This window comes from Dioscorea cayenensis, chromosome 12, assembly GCF_009730915.1.
Source record: "Dioscorea cayenensis subsp. rotundata cultivar TDr96_F1 chromosome 12, TDr96_F1_v2_PseudoChromosome.rev07_lg8_w22 25.fasta, whole genome shotgun sequence".
Lineage (NCBI taxonomy): Eukaryota > Viridiplantae > Streptophyta > Magnoliopsida > Dioscoreales > Dioscoreaceae > Dioscorea > Dioscorea cayenensis.
Genome location: NC_052482.1, coordinates 515,803 through 536,681, shown reverse-complemented (window position 1 = coordinate 536,681; position 20,879 = coordinate 515,803). Strand labels below are relative to the sequence as shown.

Below are 20,879 nucleotides of genomic sequence, written 5' to 3'. Positions count from 1 at the left end.
TTTTATATTAAAAATAAGATATATTTTCATATTATATTATTGTATGGTATAATAATATATTTAAATACAACGTAAAAAAAAGTTTTCTAAAAATAATATAGGTAAGATAAAATTAATGGATGGATATGTGATATTTCTAATAAGTAGGAGGGTATTCAAGTAATTTCATTAATGTTTGAGGGCTCCGTAGAAGCATCATCTTAATTTAATTTAAAACATGGATAGATAAGATAAATATTATTCACAGTTGAATATTTAATATTTGTTTTTAATCCTAATCTATCTCAAATTTGATTTCAATATGAATAAATTTCCATATATATATATATATATATATTACTTTAATTTATTACTTTGCCTGTTAAAATGCTATGATGGAAAGAGATGGATCCCAAGGAGAGAGTACTAAGGTTTAACCCTGGTTTTTTTTTTTCCAATATATATATATATATATATATATATATATATATTTTTATAAAAACAACAAGCACGGCTCTACAAGGGTTATCAAAAAGACTTGTACTGTTTTCCTAGTTACTGTGATTTATTATGTGGGGCGGTCTAACACTCGGGACAATGATTGTCTATCATGTATATCCAATATGATATCTGAGAGATCATTACCCCACAATGGTAAATCTCTTATACTTTACAACCTAAGTAGGGTAAAAGATATGCCTCCTCAATATTCTACAAAATTTTTAAAAATAGGACAACGCTGCTACAATATTAATAGCAGAGGGGAGGGATTCAACCCTCCAACTGTTACTCACACTCACATGCTTTTTCACTGGGCAAAACAGTGTTTGGCAACCCTAGTTATTTAATTTCTCTAATTTTTAATAGTTTTTCATTAAATAAAATATATATTTATAAATATATAATTCAATTGAACAGGATGATGAATGCCCTGTTGGTTATAGACTTGAGACAGATTCAGAGATTTTGGACTCCATTAGAACTTTTCTGGTTGAATCTCCATCTTTACATAATCAAGTATTCAAGAATAAGCCTTTCAAAGAGGGAGTGAGACCTTTAAAGTTCTTTGATTCAAATCTTATCATTGATAATCCGAAGGTAATTAAATAATTAACTTAATTTTTACATTAGAGCCTTGTAATTCTCTTCAATTAGTTACTTTGATTGAATTGTCTTATTCTCTTGCTTTTGGCATAACAAATTGTTTTTTAGAATCTTTGATTGTTTGATTTTTGAAAACTTTTATGTTTAAAGATTATGGAAAGAGAAGTTATTGGAGGAAATATGAACAACAATGGAGAGAGTTTGCAAGAAGGATTTATTGATTATGGTCCAAATCATCAAGTGATTAATAAGGTTTCATTTCTTTTTTCCCCCTTGTTTTTTAAATTATGAATCAATTTATTCATCACAAGATTTGATGTAATTTCCACAATGTTTATTTATTTAGTTATTTTGTGAATTATACAGAATAAAGAAGGTGTAGGCCCAATCGGTTTGAAACTAAACATTACTCATGAGCTTATAAATACTATTACTTGTGTTCTGAATAATCCGCAAATTAGAAGAGAATATGACAATGTTAGTTCGGATAGAATAAATCCTTCAATGTTATATAAACATCACCATTAAAATGTAAATTTTTTGTTTTGTGTAAATGTGATAAGCGCATGACAGTGAGGAGTATGCCACCAATGCATCCAACGGGATTTTGAGCTCAGGGGTTTTAAATCCTCGCATCAATACCTTATATATGGGGCTAATGCCTCCGGGATATGAATTCTTTGGCTGCTTCATGTATTTTGTTTCAATGTTCATTTTCATTTTTATAATTTTAAAATATTCAATAGAGTCTATATAATCAGATCGATTTTTCTTATTTAGGTGTCATATCTCAAGATTGAAAGTCGAGTTTTGGAGAAGCGTTATAAAAATATTAGACTTTGATCATCTTTTTTGCGAATGAGAAGTTCAATTATTGTTCATTATATTTTTGTGTAGTTTTAAAGTTATTTCTTAATGGTCTTACTACCAATAAATTACACATATATATTTTGTTGTTTGCAAACATTTAATGTTAATGAAAAAATATTGGAGTAATTCTCCGTATAGCCTTGTACTTTTCAAAACGTAACCTTTTGATCATTGTACTTTTTTTTTCCTTCTGTTTCGTTCAGTTCTCTGTACTATTTCAACTTGCCCAATTGGTCTGAGACGAGATGACCTTCATGTTTGCCGTCTAATGATGCTGACGTGGCCAACATGTGGCTTCTTTTACATATGTTTGAAACTTAATCCTCACCACTTGATTTTTTTTAATTGGTGAATACAGAAAAATAATAAAAAGGTGAAAAAAAATATTAAAATAATCAAACAGTTTGGATCCAATTATATCATATCTGAACCTGAATTTACTCTCTCTCCCTTTCTTCCCCAACCTACATCCCGATCATCTCCCATCCTCTTCTCCGACGAGAGCCCCCTTCCACTCCCACCCCCAATCAGCCCTCCCATTCCTTCCCTCCGATGAGCTCTCCCTTCCTTCTCAACAACATCCATTTTGCTAATGTTTTCAATAAGCGACGCAACAGTCTCATCACATTGCCGGAATCCTATCATATACTGGCCGGAAATGCGCCATACCAACGCAACCAAAGCAATTCATTTTTGAGGCATTACATTGTATTTTGATTGGTTCCATTCAATAAAGAAAGTTATGTTTCTATTCAACATAATTTCATTGTAATACAAAATCAAGAACAAAAAAATAAAATAAAATAAACTATATCATATTTGCAAGTATGTGTATATCACAATCCATACATTTCCATACATATAGAAATTATCAAAAAGCCGTAGTGAGCTGTGTTGCGTGGTTTCAAAATTACACAGCAGTCATTAACATTTTCTCACAAACTGTGTATTAGTCACACATTCGATACATAATTATTAAAAATAAAAAAATTCCATACAAACACATCAAGTAATTTAATTTTGAAGATACGCTTTGATTGTTTCTCGTGCATAGCTCTGTTGTGTTGATAGCTCTAGCACCTCAAGTGCTATTGAGCTCTGCTGTCATGCTGTTGTTTCTAGAGATGGCAATTTGTACCCTACCCGATGGGTATACCGTGCCGTGCCGGGTCAAAGAGGGTATTACCCTCTTTGAGCTGGGTACTGCACTGCATCTGGTATTACCCGTTAGTTTTTGTGCGGGTACGGGTCGAGTAAGGGTATGCCCCTACCCCTACCCGTGCACCTTTACCCTTACCCTTACCCGTTGAAGAGGGTGCAGGGTAAAAACCCGCACTGCATGCCCTTTACCCTCTCATATATATATATATATATATATATATAATTTTTTTATAAAACTAAACATTTACTCACAATTTACTCAATATCTATTTTCATAGTGATTAATTTGAAAATAATACTTCAAATTTTCTCTTAATATATTATTTTAAATTTTATTTAATTTCTATATTTATATTTGATATTATTATCAAAATTGAATTTTAGATATATATTAAGAATCATAATTAAATTAAAAAATAAACAAATATAAAAATTATTAGAACATCATGAAAAATAAGATACTAATAAAAAATCAATTGGATATAACTTATGAGAATTACTTATAATGTTTTTTATATTCAAAATATTACTAGATATTTATAAAAATTTGAAGCTATATAAAAATATAAATAGTAGATATATGAAAAAATTTTAAACAAAAACCAAGATGGTTAAACATGAACAAAACAAAAGGTAGAGTTACCATTGAGTCCTAAATAGACATCATTTTTATGTGATTATATAATTTAAGATAAGCAAATATATATCAACTTGTAATTTTGAATTTATGGATGTGTTTAAAGATAGTAATATAATGTATAATTAATTTATTATTATTATTATTTAAATTTAATTCGATAATTTGAACAATCGGAGTGGCAGATCCCTGCGAGTATACCGTATCCCTGCGGGTATGGGTAAGGGTATGATTTTTTTTACCCTGAAGGGTACGGGTAAGGGTACGGGTATGGGGTAGGGGTTACGGGTACGGGTAAGGGTTTTGGCATACCCTACCCATACCCTACCCGTTGCCATCCCTAGTTGTTTCTTTAGAAAATACATTCTGTGCAACTACCATTCTATCTCTTCTTACTTAGTGCTTTCCACTCAGAGAACAAGGAGCACAAATTAGTAATATAGAGACTGCAACATTTATTAATTATGAAATATATATATATATTTATATATATTATCATTAACTCTAATGAAGGAGGAACTACATGGTGGCTCTCTCTAAAAAGTCCAATGCTATGGAACCCTTACAACATATAAAAATCACAAATCAGAAGAAAATCCCTTTCATTTATTGAGGGTGCAAAATAATTAAAATAATTAAATATCACAATATTTAATTCCTCAATTTATTGAGGGTGCACATGTAAAAAAAAGTCCAATTAATTTTTCAACAAATGCATTTCCAGAATATTCCAAGAATATCCCTTTCTTGACGGAAATTCCAGAAAGTTTTTCCCTTTTTATTAATTAAAAAAAAATGAAAATTTAGACACGTGTCCAATTTCCACCGAACGTGCCAGAAAAAAGACAGCTAATCCTCAACCCGGATTCCACCTACCTTCCAAAATTATCTTCCCAAAATATCCCAAACTTTACTCCCAAAATGCCCCCGCTCCATCCTATAAATACCCCCCTCTCACACCCTTCAAAGCCTTCCTTTCTTTCTCTTCTTCGGCGCTTCTCTTTCTCAGCTAAGTATTTCCTTTTTTTTCATTGAATTTTCTTTAGATTTTTGTTTTTTTTTGTTTAGTTTGTTTAGTTTTCTTGTTAATTTAGAGTTTTTTTTTTATTTTTTAAGTATTAGGTTGTCTGATTAGGGGGGAGGAATCCAATCCCAAGATCTCGTCTTTTTTGGATTAGGTTTTTGGGTCGATTTCTCCGTTGGTTTATAGAGAAATCAAGCGTTGTTTTGTTGTGATTTAGGTCTTTTGTTTGTGGAAAAATTGTTCCTTTTTCCCTTTGATTTCAATGTCTGTTCTCTAGCCTTTATGAAGGTCGCCGTTCTCCTGCGGAGCTTTTGTTTTCTTCATTCTTTCTCTGTTGCGTTTCTCTACTGGTTCTACGTTTTCTCATGAACTAATTAACATCAGTTCTTGATCCATTTGATCTAAGAAAAGCATAAAAATCCAATTTTTTGAGAGTTCACTACTTCAAAGATTAACAAGAAAGAGCAAAAGACAATGTCTTCCACTCCCCCTCGCCAATCTTCAGGGTCAGAAGCGGACCAGAAGACAGGGATTGATGAGAGAAAGAGGAAGAGGATGCTCTCAAACAGAGAGTCTGCAAGGAGGTCAAGAATGAAGAAGCAGCAGCACTTGGATGATCTGATAAGCCAAGCGGCTCAGCTCAAGAACGAGAACAGCCAGATTCTAATGCAAATCAATCTTCTCACCCAGCAATTCTCTAAGGTGGATATGGATAACACTGTGCTGAGAACCCAAGTGATGGAATTGACTGATAGACTTCAGTCTCTCAACTCAGTGCTTAGGTTTGTTGAGGAGTTCAGTGGCATGGCAATGGATATACCGGAGATTCCTGATCCTTTGCTGAAGCCTTGGCAGCTTCCTTGCCCTGCCATGCCTATCACTGCTGCCTCAGCAAGCATGTTCCAGTGCTGAATTATCGTTCCTTGAGAGTTTTCGTATGGTGGATGTATGTATGTATGTATGGATTATCTGTGCTGTTCTTGTTATTGATGTTCTGGGTCTTGTGTTTTTTCTAGTGCTTCTTTGTTGCATTGTGTTCTCTATTGTTCTCTGTTGTCTGGTTCTAGTTCAGGGTATGTAATTAAGGTCTATGTTGAATGTGAACATTTGCTTTTCATAATCTTATGCTTGCAATGTTCATAGGTTTGATTGGTTGTTTGAGGGAATGGAAATCTTTTCTTGTCATTTTGATGCAATAACATCAAGTTGTGATGTTCTTGAGAAGTTTTATAGCTTGGGTTTATGTTGAATGTGATCATTTGCTTTTCATAACCTTATGCTTTCTATGTTCATATGATTGATTGGTTGTATGTGGGAATGAAAATCTTTTTCTTGCCATTTTGATGCAATTACATCAAGTTGTGATGTTCTTCAAGTCTTGTAAGTTTGGGTTTATGTTGAATGTGATCATTTGCTTTTCATACCTTATACTTGCAAAACTGAATACAATTGATCAAATATAAGTGTGGTTGGGCTTGTGTGAGACTGGAACTCTTTTCTCTTCATCTTGAAGACATGTAGTTTGGGTTTATGTTGAATGATTTGCTTTTCATTATCTGATGTTGAGAATGTTCATTTGGTTCATATTTTACTTTCAGAATGGATTTTTTCAAATATTGTTGGTAATAATGTCTGAATATATATGTTCAATGGAGAACATGGCACCCACTTTTGCTTTGAAACAAGACACACACATGGATGCACTTAGCTGAATAATAGAAAAAGCAATTCCTTTACATTAGTGGTCATTTATGCAGAGAGGACATTTGTTCAGTTTTAATCCTTACTTTTTAATGAGCTTCCAAACCAAAGGTGCAAGCTGAGTAATTCATTTATTTGTTTATTCATTGCAAAGTTTGAATCACTCTTGAAGAGTCATCCAATACTTTCTTCTTTGGTTGATGATGAATATCCCATTCATTCATAATCATCTTTTTTGTGCCCAATGTTATTTGTCTTCCGTTGATTAATTCTTAATTATGTTTAGTCAATGAGATTGTTTGCTTATGCTGTAATGCAGTATATAATTAAGTAATATTATCACTGTCTTTTAGTGGTAGATGATGTCAATGAAATTATAATATTACTTTAATTGAATTCCATCAGCTGTCTTCCTGTTTTGGATCTGAGATTGTGATTTTTTTTTACTTTTACTTCTCAAGATCTTATTCTCTTTGAATGTTTTAAATGCCTCAGACAAACAACAAAACACAACTTATATGTTTCTATTATTCTTAGTGTCCATGGTTTATATTGTTTATGATCTTATTCCTATTTGAATGAATTAAATATATATATACAAAAAGTACACATCATCTAGGAATGTTACATACCGTTGAATTATATTTGACAGTTATGATGATTTATGTACAGTAATAAAGAGTGTACAACAGTTCAGAATAGTATAAAATTGTAAAAAAAAACACTGAGAGCTATTAGATCATGTGAAGTATTTAGATGATATTTTCTTATATAAAAATTTATATATGTTTGTATTGTCGATGATTTTTTAAGGTTGTATTTCATGTGAAGTGTACAAGCCTTATCATGTTGGCATAAAGTTGTAAATGCTTTTCTAAGAAAAGATTATTCTCAAAACATGTTACATATTGATCAAGACCTGTGGATCAATACAGTCATCACTGAAATTTAATCAAATAATGCTTGAATTGAGTGTATGGATTCAAGGAATTTGGAGGAAAAAAAACAAACACTTGAGGTCCATGATTTTTGGAGGCTTATATTAGTGCAAAGACTTAAGGGTCCGTTTGATACGTAAGATTTTGAGGGACAACACATGACATGACAACTTTTATTGTCATGCGTTTGATTTACAAATGAGACGGGAGTACAACACAAACTACCCAATCGGTACAGCACAACTTCCTAATTTTTTTGTACCGCTAAAACCACAGTACAAAAATTCTTGTGTAATACAAGACAATTTATGACAAAATTGTCCCTATTTAAAATTAAAAATTATTTACTCATTAAGAAGTGATAACATGATTTATTTTGTTTTATTTATTTATTTATCTATTTATTTATCTTTTTTAAATTGAGTTGTTTATTTATCTATTTATTTATCTATTTAAAATTTTATTTATTTATCTATTTATTTATATTTTAAGATTTAGATATTAATGAAAGTTTGTTTGTTGTGGATTAAATGTTTTTAAAATTATGTTAAATTTTTTTTAACTTATTGTTATTGCTGGGTATTGTAAAATTTGATAAGATTTTCATAAAATATTATTGTATGTTTTTTATTATAAAATAAATATAGAATAATAAAAAGATATTATCGTAATTTACTATTTTGTGTTTCGTACTGTTCAATGAAAATCAAACATTGAACAGCACAAGCACTTGTGCTGTACTTTAACTATTTGTACTGTACTGTACTGCTTGTCATATTCTCTTTAACGAATCGGACCCTTATAGTACAATTATTTTCTATTTACATTATATATATATAAAGTTATTTATTTAAATAGAGGTGTACTTTTATTATTTTAAACACTTTTTTTTAAAAAAAAAAATCTGAAAATAAAAAAAATAATTAGAAAAATTATGCGATGTATGCTAGTTTTATTTTGATTTCTTGCAATAATTGCATTAAAAAGGAAGAAAATCAGATAAACTATTTTTATATTTAACCATCAGACAAAAAAATGTGGAATTAGCAATATGATGTTTAGTAGCTCTAATATAACTATTTAAATAATGTTAATAGATAATAAACTTACATATATGGATATACCACACATATCATAATTACAGGAAATTGTATATATAATATTATTTATGGACAATTAGTCCTAAATTATTCCAAATTTTCATTTTGGTCCTTGAAATGCAATGCAATATTATTTTTATTTTTATTTCCTCACAAATACATTATTACATACCATTTTTTGTCCAGAAATAAATGTAATAGATATATTCAATTTGATCCTTGAATTATGTCATAATTTTTTTGGAGAATATAATTCTATTAAACTTATAAACCAGATCAATATGAACAAATTTTATATTCGGGGACTAAAGTGATATTTAAAACATTAATTTATAGGCCGAAATGTGCTTTTTAAAAAGTAGGACGGATTAATTAACTTTAACTTTATCTAATTATGCATATTTTTTCAAAAGTATATATTTATAAAGACTATTCTCGGTGGAAAGTTAATTTCTGCAGAGTGCTAAACTACTAGCGGTAATCACGTGTAATAGTTGTGATTAATTTAATTATTATTAGAAGCTCTGTTAAAATGCACAGTACTATCATGATCGGTTGGTTTTAATCAAAACACTATTGAAAGCATTTTTAGTATTTTACAAAATATTTTATAAATGTAATGTTGAGATGAAGTGATGATCTAGAGCGAACCGTTGGATTTCAATTCAACAATTAAAACACTATATATATATATATATATATATAGAAGACACGGTCTTATTTATAAATATATAAATTTATATATTTATATTAAAAGTAAATTATAAAAAAAGAAAAAAGTAAAAATAAAAATAAAAAATAAAAGAAAAGTCGGATATACCAATAAAGGACGTCTCTTCTCCAAACAAAACATGATCCAATCTAAAAGCAAAAGGAATGTCTCTTCATAGAGTTTATCATCGCTTCTCTTGCTCTCCACCCTATTCTCTTACTCTTCTCTCTCACAAGCTCTCACCTTTCTCCCTTCCTCTGCATCCCCCTGCTCTTCTTAAGCTTCCTCTCAGACCCCCATCCAGGCCCATGAGGTTTCACAGTGTCTCCGCGTCCTCTAGGCTCCCAAAGCTGGCACCTTTGGCCTCTTTGTCTGAGAAAGTTGTTGGGGATTCTAATGGCTCTTCTACTTCTGAGATTGAAGATACTGAAGGTGAGCAAGTGCGATCCTATTGCCTTTTTATTTAAGAAAAAATTAATCTTGATTCTGTTACAAATTGAAACCTTTGTATGCGTGTGTGTGTTTGGATCTGTGTGCTTTTCTTAGTGAATCATTATGTGAAAGTATTTTGGAGATTGGATTGTGTAGAAATTTTTGAACTTTGTGTTATACTTGAGTTCTGGTCAACTTTGATGAAAGCTTAGAGGATTTTGTATTTTTTGGAGTATGAAGGTTATTTCGGAAGGAGTTGATCTTTTGTTTTTTTTTTTATCAATGTGATCATGAATCATGATATCAGAATTATGATTTTTTCCCTGTTGCTTTAAACCAATGCTATTGATGATGTTACTATAAGGCGTGCGGGAAAAAAACTTTATGCACCACTGAAGGGTTTTGTTGAGTTTTGAATGAGTCAATATGTGGGTCTGATGTAGTGATGAATGTTCTCTGTCTAGGCTATTAATGGTGAAGAGGATGTTTCTCTTCTTCTTAAGCTCCCTGTTAGTTGCCCCATTGAAGTCCATTAGATTTTGCAGTGTCTCCACTGCCTCTAGGCTGTTAAAGATGGCAATTTTGCCCTCTTTCTCAGAGAAAGTGATCGGTGATCATAATGTGTGTTCTACTTCTCTTCCCTCTTCTGCCTCTAGCATTGGAGAGAATGAAGGTGCCCATGATCCAGTTGTTAATTACTTTTATTCAATAAAAATTGTTTCGCTTGTTCATAATTTTTCCAGCGGTTCATATTTCAAAATGTAATTCTCTTTTGTTCCAGCTTAAGAAGCAAAGATAGTGCCTTTTATGATATAGTTGCTATATGAGATTCATTGTTTTATTGGAGTTTTGATCTTCTTTTTGTGGATGTTTGTCTTTCCTATTTGAGGCATTTGGCATAAATTTAATTAGTTAAGAAGGATTTGTGATTATTGCTACTATGAATCATGTGAATTTTATTATATTCATTAGAGAGAGTCTTCCTGAGTTTTGGGCAAGTTAATAAATGGGTATGATTCAATGCTAAAAGGTTTCAGTCTGGATTATTAACAGAGATGAGAGAATTTTACTGTTTGTTTTCAGTTATGTAATACTTGTTTCTTGTCACGTGGAAAATATTTCACTAGGGAATGGGTATTGTCTTCCTCCAAAGGAAATCAGAGACATTGTTGATGCACCACCCCTTCCTGTTTTGTCATTTTCACCTCAAAGGGACAAAATCCTATTCCTGAAGCGCAGATCTCTGCCACCGCTGTCAGATCTTGCAAAACCAGAGGAAAAGCTTGCTGGTATACGGATTGATGGAAACTGCAATGCTCGAAGTCGGATGTAAGATTGCCTATGTAACTTAGTTCTTAGTTTATCAAATGTAATGCACAGGTGAAACATCATCATTGTATTTTGCTCTAGTTTATAAAAAAGCACTAATTTTAGCACTTGTGTGCAGGTCTTTTTACACAGGCATAGGAATCCACTGCCTGATGGATGATGGCACTCTAGGGCCAGAGAAAGAGGTGCATGGGTTTCCAGATGGTTCAAAAATTAATTTTGTTAGCTGGTAATTATCCAACTTTCGACAGGCTTCACATATCTAAGATGACACCGTATTATTGAACTGCCCCTTCCTAAGATGGAATGACATTATAAACATTTGTTAAACTTTTACTGGCATATGCTTGAAGAATCACATATGCTAGATTTAACACACCAATCATTAACTATGAATTCTGCGTTAGTTGCAACCATTTATAGAAATGACTTTTGAACTCTGAATTCAATCCATAGTTTTTGTAATGAGATCATTGAGATATATCTAAACAATTTCACCACTGGAATGGCATAACACTCAGCTTTTCCCTAAAGAGGAATTTCATGCAACTGATTTAGCATGGAATAACTCTCCACAACACTCATCTTTTTATCCATTCAAGAGATGGGACATGGAAGATGCTAATACAACAGATTGTGGCTTTTATCGATAATATATATATTTTTTTTCTTTGTTCTTTCACAAGGTCACGGGACGGTCACCATTTGTCATTTAGCATCCGAGGTGATGAGGTGAGTAGCTGCTGCTATGTGTGGCATGTGCATGTTGTATTAGTGCTTCTGAATTTTCTAACGTTAAGATTATGTTTAATTAGGATGATGAGAGCAACAGCAAGATGAAACTATGGGTTGCTGATGTGGAAACAGGGAATGCAAGACCACTTTTTCAATCACCTGATTTATACTTGAATGCTATTTTTGATAAGTAAGGTTTCGCTTTACGTTCATACTGTTTGCATACTTTCTTTCACTTGCTGATAGTTTTGTTTTGATGGATTTGCAGTTTTGTTTGGGTTGATGATTCAACATTGTTGGTTTGTACTATCCCTGCTACCCGTGGAGCCCCTCCGAAGAAGCCATTAGTTCCATCTGGGCCCAAAATACAGTCAAATGAGGAGCAGAGTGTTATTCAAGTCAGAACTTTCCAGGACCTATTGAAAGATGAATATGATGCAGATCTGTTTGACTATTATTGCACCTCACAACTTGTATTAGTCTCTTTGGATGGCAAAATGAAGCCAATTGGTCCTCCTGCTGTTTATACGTCAATGGATCCATCCCCAGATAGAAAGTACTTCATGATTACATCAATTCACCGGCCGTATTCTTTCATTGTCCCATGTGGAAGGTTTCCCAAGAAAGTTGATCTTTGGACATGCAACGGGAAATTTGTTAGAGAACTTTGTGATCTACCACTTGCTGAGGATATCCCGATTGCTTTCAATAGTGTGCGCAAAGGAAAGCGCTCAATCAATTGGAGGGCTGACAAACCATCAACTCTTTATTGGTAATCCCAAGCTTTATCTACAGTCACGTTCAGGATAATTATTATTCTTCAGAACATGTTCAACCTGTAGTACTTGGATTATCACAAATTCTTACTTTAGGCCTAACTCTCTTGTTTGGTATGCTGATTTGTCAGGGCAGAGACACAAGATGGAGGGGATGCAAAGGTTGAGGTTTCTCCACGGGATATAATTTATACAGAACCTGCTGAGATTGTAAATGGTGAACAGCCAGAGGTTTTGCATGTGCTTGATCTTCGATATGGGTGTGTAACGGTAACTCTAATTGATAACTTTGCTATCTTTTGTTTATTTTTCTCAAGGACAGATTTTTATATGGTATATAATTACCAACTTAAGTCTTGATTTTGCACATTGTCTCTAAATATGTTGCTGTATGAGAACTCTTGAAGTCCATTGTCTATAGACCAGCTTATTTCCTGTACCATTGGTCTTCCAAATAGAGGGCAATATATAAAAATAAGAACTTATACAATCAAGTAACCCAATATTGGATAATAGTGTTGTATTTCTTTCATATTTGCCACTTTGCTCAGGGATGTATACATATTCATTGCTGCAGGGGTATCTCCTGGTGTGATGATTCGCTTGCTCTAGTGTATGAATCCTGGTACAAAACACGTCGTACTAAAACATGGGTAATTGCTCCAGGCAATAAGGAGATAACCCCGCGCATCTTATTCGATAGATCATCAGAGGATGCATATTCAGATCCAGGGTCACCAATGATGCGGAGGACAGATAATGGAACTTATGTTATTGCAAAGATTAAAAAGGAGGATGAAGGAACTTTTCTTCTTCTTAATGGCAGTGGTGCAACTCCAGAAGGAAATGTCCCATTTCTTGATTTGTTTGATATGTAAGTAGTTCCACAGTTTAAATATATTTTCTAAATACTAACATAGCTCATGAGACCGTTTACATTATTAGGAAAATAAAGGCTATTATATTTTTTATTTCAGAAATACAGGCAACAAAGAGCGGATATGGGAGAGTGACAAGGAAAAGTACTTTGAAACCGTTGTTGCATTGATGTCTGATAATGGTGAAGGTGAACTTCCAATTGACCAGTTGAAAGTTCTTACATCCAAAGAGTCGAAAACGGAAAACACACAGTATTATATACAGAGTTGGCCTGATAAAAAAGCCGTTCAAATTACAAATTTTCCACATCCCTATCCTCAATTAGCAGCACTGCAGAAAGAGATGATTAAATACCAGAGAAAGGATGGGGTTCAGCTTACCGCAACACTCTACTTGCCTCCCAGTTATGACCCATCAAAAGACGGCCCTCTTCCATGTTTGGTATGGTCTTATCCTGGCGAGTTCAAGAGTAAAGAAGCAGCTGGACAAGTCCGTGGCTCTCCCAATGAGTTTGCCGGCATCGGTCCAACATCAGCCCTTCTTTGGTTAGCTAGAGGGTATTATATTGCTTGTGAAATTTATTTTTTTCAATTGCTCGCATCTATCATCTTTTTCTTTTGCACCTTCTATTTTGTACGGTTAATCAATTCTAAGAACATAACATAGTTTTTCATTCATCATATAAGTTGCTCTGATATGGCTAAAATTTAGTGACCAAGTCCTAGCTTTGATTTATTACTGTCTACTGATGTATGAAGGTTTTTTTTTTCTTATTTGTCTAGTTTAGTTGTTTATCTTCTTGTAATGAATTCACTCACGTATGCTTTATTGATTCAATCACCTCTTGAGCTTTATTGTTAGTATGCCCTCTAAAGTACTGGGAACAAAATTTACCTTGCAGATTTGCTATTTTATCTGGACCAACTATCCCCATCATTGGTGAAGGCGATGAAGAAGCAAATGACAGGTAATGTTTAATTGTCTTTCTTTGTTGAATTCTTGATTTTGTCTTTCTTATAAATGATGTTAACTGGGCTGTTTGAAATATCAAGAGTAAATGCAGTAATAAATTTGTTTGTTAAAACAGAAATCGACTTAGTTTTTAATCTAAAGAAGTACTATGTCAATCATGTATTTTCTTTTGGGTTGTTAGATGTAAGCCAAACATATTATTTAAGCTTGGTTCAACCCAAAACTTAAGCTGATAGAATAAAAGACTTAGACTTATCTATTCAGATCTATATTGACCAAATTAATCAATGTGGGAGTATTAGTCACTCTAATGCACAGCCTTTATATATGTTAGTCTATTTTAACTAGTCATGCTACAAATCAACCAAACAAACCAATTTACCAAGCTATAATACCTTGTTAGATGCAAACCAAAGATATTTTTTAGGCTTGATTCTACCTAAAAGGCAAGCTATATTCATATCAATATTTACCAAATTAATCAATGCTGGATTACTAGTTACTCTGATAGTTTTAAAGATTACTAGTTAGACATTTAATGGAATTCGTCTTCAATTTTTCCATCTCTTCATATACATTAACCACAAACCCCTTTTCAACAGGTATGTAGAGCAGTTGGTTGCTAGTGCAGAGGCCGCGGTTGAGGAAGTCATTAGGAGAGGGGTTGGCTTCTTTGCTTTGCCTACCTGAATATATGAAAATTCTGTTTTCTCATGTGTGATTATATGATTGCCCTTTCCTTGGTTAGGTTGCTGATTCGAACAAGATTGCTGTAGGGGGTCATTCTTATGGGGCATTCATGACTGCTAATCTTCTAGCACATGCTCCGCATCTTTTTTGCTGTGGAATTGCTCGCTCGGGAGCCTACAACAGAACACTGACACCTTTCGGTTTTCAAGTTAAGAATTTTAAGATACTTGCATGCTCTTGTTCTTTGCTTACTGGAAAAGCTCCCTTCTCTGACATACTTCATCACCTGCATGTAGAATGAAGACAGAACACTATGGGAAGCTACCGGTACTTATGTTGAGATGAGCCCTTTCATGTCGGCAAACAAAATTAAGAAACCAATCTTACTGATTCATGGCGAAGAAGACAATAATTCAGGAACTCTAACAATGCAGGTAGATAGCAAAATTTTATTTCTATATTACACTATTTGCTATATTTGCGCAAATGGGATTCATTCGATTCAGATGTTCTTTCTGCTTAGTGACATAATGTTCGTCAATTTCTTCTCGAGTTTGTAACCAGCATGCTTCTTTTTGCATGTACTACAGTCCGATAGGTTTTTTAATGCTTTGAAAGGCCACGGAGCGCTATGTCGTTTGGTTATTCTTCCCTTCGAGAGCCATGGTTATTCTGCCAGAGAGAGCATCATGCATGTTCTTTGGGAAACTGACCGGTGGCTACAACAGTACTGTGTGAATAACTTGGAAAAGAGCGTAAGCCTTGATCCCACGAATGATGAAGCTCCTAAGGAAACAAAAGATGCAGCTCTTTCAGCAAGTGGAGGTGGGCCTAACCGAGGCCTGGAGCAAGATGGCTCACACTTAACACCAAGGTCACTATTATGGTAATATCTCTTTATTCGTAAGCTAAGACTATCGCCCACAATACCTTATCAAAATTGATCTCATATGTTGAACAACCAATATTATGCGGATGTTCTCTTGATTAAAAGTCTTCATGAGTTTTTATCCATAAAAGTACATGTTTGTGTGTGTGTGTGAGATCAAATTAACTTAGTTTGATCCTTGCCTTTTTTGCAGAGTTAGTGCAGACTTTTCATAACATCCGGCTGGACGATTTGCATTCAGATTTTATTTGGAAAAATACAGAAGTGCACATTTGAAGCCATTAAAGAAACCAGCTTCTGCTTACACCTGAATAAGGGCGTGGACAAATTGCGAGCACTAATTTTATATGTATGCCACCTCTTCTGAAACATATATTCAAACAGAGCTAGATTTTTAGATCCTCCCAAGCCATTCTAGTTGCTTAAATGTTTCAGTTACTTTCCATTGTTAAGTGTGAGGCCTTCTGTTATGCATTAGATGGCTGATGTTGTCATTACGTTTGGCATTGATCAATGTTTCTTAAGTATTTATCCAAAGGTGGTTCTTTTTAAACCAGAATGAATTAGATTCCAATTATAAGTTTCTGAATGGTTTAATAGAATTTTTGTGATGTATGGTGCATGATTTTCTTCAGTGTATTGAAATAGACGTATTTTGATCTGTTCTGTGTCTTCTGAATGCTTGACAAACTCCGTAGTTAAATGCAACAGTAGACAGTTTTCTGATGACTTTCTAGGCTCAGTTTGATATTTAATTTGGCATCGAAGACTTGAATTAGAGCACGATTAAGACTTGCGTAATGGTTAGCCCGGATGTTTATTTGCAAATTAGTAGCTTTATTAACACATCAAAGTTGTATGATTGGTATGGCCACTAACACCCTGACCAGTGGTTTCAATTCAAAGATGAGAAGCAACCTAATTATGAAATGCTCAAACAAAAGATTGGAAGGGAAGAGGAGTAGAAATCTTAGCTCAAAGGAGATACATTAAAAAACTAAAGAAAAAAAAAAAAGCAAAACACGAAAAAGTCGCTTTTTTTTTTCTGCGTCGAGTAGTTGCACTGAAACTTTTCCACTTTTTCCTTTCGCCATAATGAAAAGCCAAGAGACAGCAATGCTCCATGGCATGGATGTGCTTATCTATGAGAACATCTCTCATTTGCTGTCCTCTAATAGAATAGGCTAATGGAAATGAAGATTAAGGGCACTATCTTAAAGAGAATTGGTCGGTGTTCTTTTCACCATGAAGTAGTGATAAAAAGTTTTTCTGCAAGTGTCTCTGTGTGTGATTCTTAACTGTTTTAGGTGATATATGTCGACATTCTGTTCTAATAGAGTCAAGCTTTTGTCTGGTATCTTTGAATTTCTCTATCCTTGTGAAGAAGCATATTTGTAAAGTAGCATTAGTATGACAGGTTTTTTAATCATCATTTGAAAAAATTCGGATTATAAGTCCAAGTTCTCTCTGTAGCTGCAGACCACATGATTCCGTGAGCTAGTTTAAGACATGATAACAAAATTCAGTCACACTCAAAGGATTAGAATCAAAGTTTTGGTCTGGTTCACTGATATTAAAGAAAGATAAGTAGAAAAAGTAGCTTTTGCTGAACTCATTTTACTAGTGGTAGTGTAGTCACTTAACAAGGAATCTAATTTACAGAAAAGTTCACCTTTTTTGACATTATTGCCATTTTAAAATAGTTTAATATACACTGATTCATTATGCAGCAATCCACTTGAGAGTAGTTCAATGTACTACAACAACTTTCAAGGTGCAGTACATGTTCAATTTATTCGTATTACTATTAACTGAGATGTTTCAGAAATGGATAGAGATTTGATCATTGGGATGGTTTTTGGAAGTTCTTTAAACATAAGAATGCAAGACCCTGGTAGAAACTGGGAAGTGGGATAGCCGATGATTGTGTGTAAAATTTCAGTAACTGATAAACATTTGAAGTAAAACCTGCTTGGCTCATCAGTTATTGTTTGTTTTGTTAAAAGTAGGATTTGTTTAGATTTGAGCACTAATTAATCAACTTCGTTCATTCATTAACTTCTTTTGATCATATTGATTAAAGTTAAACCAATTACTGAAAGAGAGACAGAGGATATCTGAAAATGCAGACTTGGATTGAATTTGGCACACTAAACAAGAACAGCAATTTCTTGGGGCTTGAATTTGAGTGTTTTAATGGTAAAATGATTGTGACATGCATGATGCATTAATATCTTTTATGAATTTCAGCAAATGCTTAATTACCGAAAAATTTCACTGTGATAAATTCTATTATGTGGTCTTTACTTGGTTGTATATCTTGCTTAAATGATTGGATTAACTTGAATGTCATTCTTGTGATTAGATATCTATGATTTGTTAGAGTAAAGACAATGTCATCCATGAAATCTATGATTTGTTAGCATTTCCTGATATTATTATTTTTGAATAATAGACGACAAGCGCCTTTTTTTATGAATATAATCAGTATTAAACAGTACTGAAACCCGGATGTACAGTATGAGAATAGTATAGGAATCCCAGGTGAACAGTGTATGAACAGTACAGAAAACAGTACTGTTGGGGGAGAGATTTGAACCCATGACTTCCCCCTTACACTTTGATGTCATACCATTGGGCTATTCTAATATTATTCTCTTCTAATCAACACACACGAATATATTTGATTAGATATCTTTTCTGCATTGGCCTTCCTCAGATATGCCTCCTTTGCAACAACAGAAAAACTTCAGCAAGTAATTGCATGACATTTTTGTATTTTTCTTTCTGAATTGAGGATTCATGAGGTTGGCAAGTCTGAGTAGTGTGAACAAAATGATTCCAGGAATAGACAAATAGTTATTGAAGGAAGACCAATGAAGCACATGAGGCATGATTAAGGCCACACTGCCACAAGACTTCTTCTTTTTAAGAGAAAATTTCTAGTATTATATAGAGTCTGGGATCAGCTTCACACTATGAGATCATGTCTTGCGCGTCATGATGTGACGGCTTTAACGGTCATGCAATGCCGATGATAATCCACCCGTGCATGATAAGTAACGATACACATAAAATAATTGCATTGGGAGATCACATTTGTATGGATATGTTGTTCACTTACATTTGTTATTATTGATTGAAGCTCATTTTCTTAGTCATCATTTTTGGTGTGTATGAGAAAAATCAGTCCATGCAAGCATTGAAAAGCCACAATTTGACCGTGTATTCAATTCATCGCAGCAAAACATTGTAACAAGACTATGCGAAGCTGACAAGAAAACGGTATCATCCGAAACCACAGTGTGAAAGCAAGGATGGTGAGAATCTACTTATAATAGTTTTATAAAACCAAAGTCTTATTTCTCGATCATTCGATCACTAAACTGATGAATGGTTCTGATTCATTTATGATCTTTGGATTGATGATATACTAATACATAACAAACTATCACCTTTCATTCTATCTATTCGTCATCATCGATGGGGCCCGTGTCTTTGCACATGTATATATATACATGAAGATATAGTGTGTGCTCCACACAGAATTGAAAGAGTTTGTTCTCTATTTCTTTTCTTTGTTGCAGAAATTAAGATGGTGAACCAAGAAGAGATGTTGATTCAGACAGTGACTGAAATCTATGCAAAGATCTCAGTGCTGCCGTGTCTCAAGCCATCGATGGAGGTAAACGAGCTCTTCACTGAATTAGTGCTGGCATGCATCCCTCCGAGCTCCATCGATGTGAACAAGCTCAGCGATGAAGTTCAAGGGATGAGATCAAAGCTCATTGAACTTTGTGGAGAGGCTGAAGGTTTGCTTGAGAGCCATTACTCTGCAATTCTCGGCGCCTTTGAGAATCCAATTGAGCATCTGAGCATCTTCCCATACTACCAGAATTACATCAAGCTGAGCCTGTTGGAGTACACTATGTTAGCTCGGCATGCAGCTACGCTGCCGTCCCGTGTGGCTTTTATCGGCTCTGGTCCATTACCAATGACTTCAATCGTGCTCGCCATGCGCCACCTCCCTGCCACCAGGTTCGTGAACTATGATATGGATTCAGATGCTAATGAGCTTGGGAAACGCCTTATCGCTGGAGACGGGGACCTCTCCGCACGCATGATTACACGTACAGCGAATGTTCTCAGTGTGACCGATGAGCTCAGGGAGTTCGACGTTGTGTTCTTGGCTGCGCTTGTGGGCATGGACAGAGAGGAAAAGGCGAGAGTCTTGGAGCATATACAGAATTACATGGCACCGGGTGCGCTGCTCATGCTGCGTAGTGTGCACGGTGCACGCTCATTTCTCTACCCTGTCATCGACGCATGCCGTGATTTACATGGGTTTGAATTGTTATCTGTTTATCATCCAATGGATGAAGTTATAAACACGGTAATCGTTGCGCGCAAGGTGACTGCTGCCGTTCCGGTGAATTTAGTCGATCAGAGCGCACCGTCAGGGACAGTGGCAATGCTGCCATGCAAGTGCTCGGAGTTTCAGATATTCAATCCTCTTGGGCATGGCAGCATGCTGGAGGAGCTGGCTCTTGAAGGTCAGCAATCTTGAGAACAAGAACAAGAAGAATCATAATCAACAACAAGTGATGCTTATAAAATTTATATTTTGATAATGATTTTTATGCATTTGCTCTAACTATTTTGTGTGATCATCCTGTGTGTTTCTGCTTTTGAAGTTATATCAATCAAATAAGTGTTGAGGTTTCACATGCATTGGATTCAATCTTTTCATTCTAGTTATTAGTTTAAAGAAAGATTGGCAGATTCAACGCATGGAATGCTATGTTTGCTTGTTTGTTTTGAAATAAACAAGTGGTTAATAATGTGTTTCATTTTTAACTACTAAGTCTCTAAATTGGAACGGTTCTTGTCTTCATATTCATGCACTCTTCCACACGCCATGCAGTTAGGATATTGCTCTATTCTCTATCTC

At 34.1% G+C, this 20,879-nt stretch overlaps 3 protein-coding genes across 3 annotated transcripts; all 3 read left to right on the top strand.

Annotated features, from left to right (window-relative positions):
• The first annotated feature begins 4,721 nt into the window (after window positions 1-4,721).
• On the top strand, window positions 4,722-5,999 carry LOC120273040 (bZIP transcription factor 53-like). Its single transcript, XM_039279676.1, has one exon. The coding sequence runs from the start codon at window positions 5,250-5,252 to the stop codon at window positions 5,685-5,687; it is 438 nt and encodes a 145-aa protein (XP_039135610.1). The 5' UTR covers window positions 4,722-5,249; the 3' UTR covers window positions 5,688-5,999.
• Window positions 6,000-9,358: 3,359 nt separating this feature from the next.
• Window positions 9,359-16,517, top strand: LOC120273604 (probable glutamyl endopeptidase, chloroplastic). Its single transcript, XM_039280264.1, has 15 exons — window positions 9,359-9,658; window positions 10,786-10,987; window positions 11,106-11,216; window positions 11,674-11,719; window positions 11,803-11,912; window positions 11,991-12,494; window positions 12,630-12,758; window positions 13,076-13,372; window positions 13,476-13,934; window positions 14,279-14,344; window positions 14,952-15,012; window positions 15,098-15,247; window positions 15,336-15,473; window positions 15,630-15,925; window positions 16,122-16,517. Coding segments are annotated over exons 1-15 (2,838 nt in total). The 5' UTR covers window positions 9,359-9,390; the 3' UTR covers window positions 16,123-16,517.
• A 2,856-nt stretch (window positions 16,518-19,373) lies between these two features.
• LOC120273353 (nicotianamine synthase-like) lies at window positions 19,374-20,669 on the top strand. The gene has a single exon (XM_039279979.1). The coding sequence runs from the start codon at window positions 19,524-19,526 to the stop codon at window positions 20,493-20,495; it is 972 nt and encodes a 323-aa protein (XP_039135913.1). The 5' UTR covers window positions 19,374-19,523; the 3' UTR covers window positions 20,496-20,669.
• The last annotated feature ends 210 nt before the right edge of the window (window positions 20,670-20,879 follow it).

What these genes read in the sequence shown, in the direction of transcription:
- LOC120273040 (XM_039279676.1), top strand. Translation starts at nt 5,250, where the DNA reads ATGTCTTCCACTCCCCCTCGCCAATCTTCAGGGTCAGAAGCGGACCAG.
- LOC120273604 (XM_039280264.1), top strand. Translation starts at nt 9,391, where the DNA reads ATGTCTCTTCATAGAGTTTATCATCGCTTCTCTTGCTCTCCACCCTAT. An exon ending in TGAGATTGAAGATACTGAAG is followed by an intron (nt 9,659 to 10,785) that starts GTGAGCAAGTGC and finishes ATATTTCACTAG; the next exon opens with GGAATGGGTATTGTCTTCCT. An exon ending in GTGCTTGATCTTCGATATGG is followed by an intron (nt 12,759 to 13,075) that starts GTGTGTAACGGT and finishes TCATTGCTGCAG; the next exon opens with GGGTATCTCCTGGTGTGATG.
- LOC120273353 (XM_039279979.1), top strand. Translation starts at nt 19,524, where the DNA reads ATGGTGAACCAAGAAGAGATGTTGATTCAGACAGTGACTGAAATCTAT.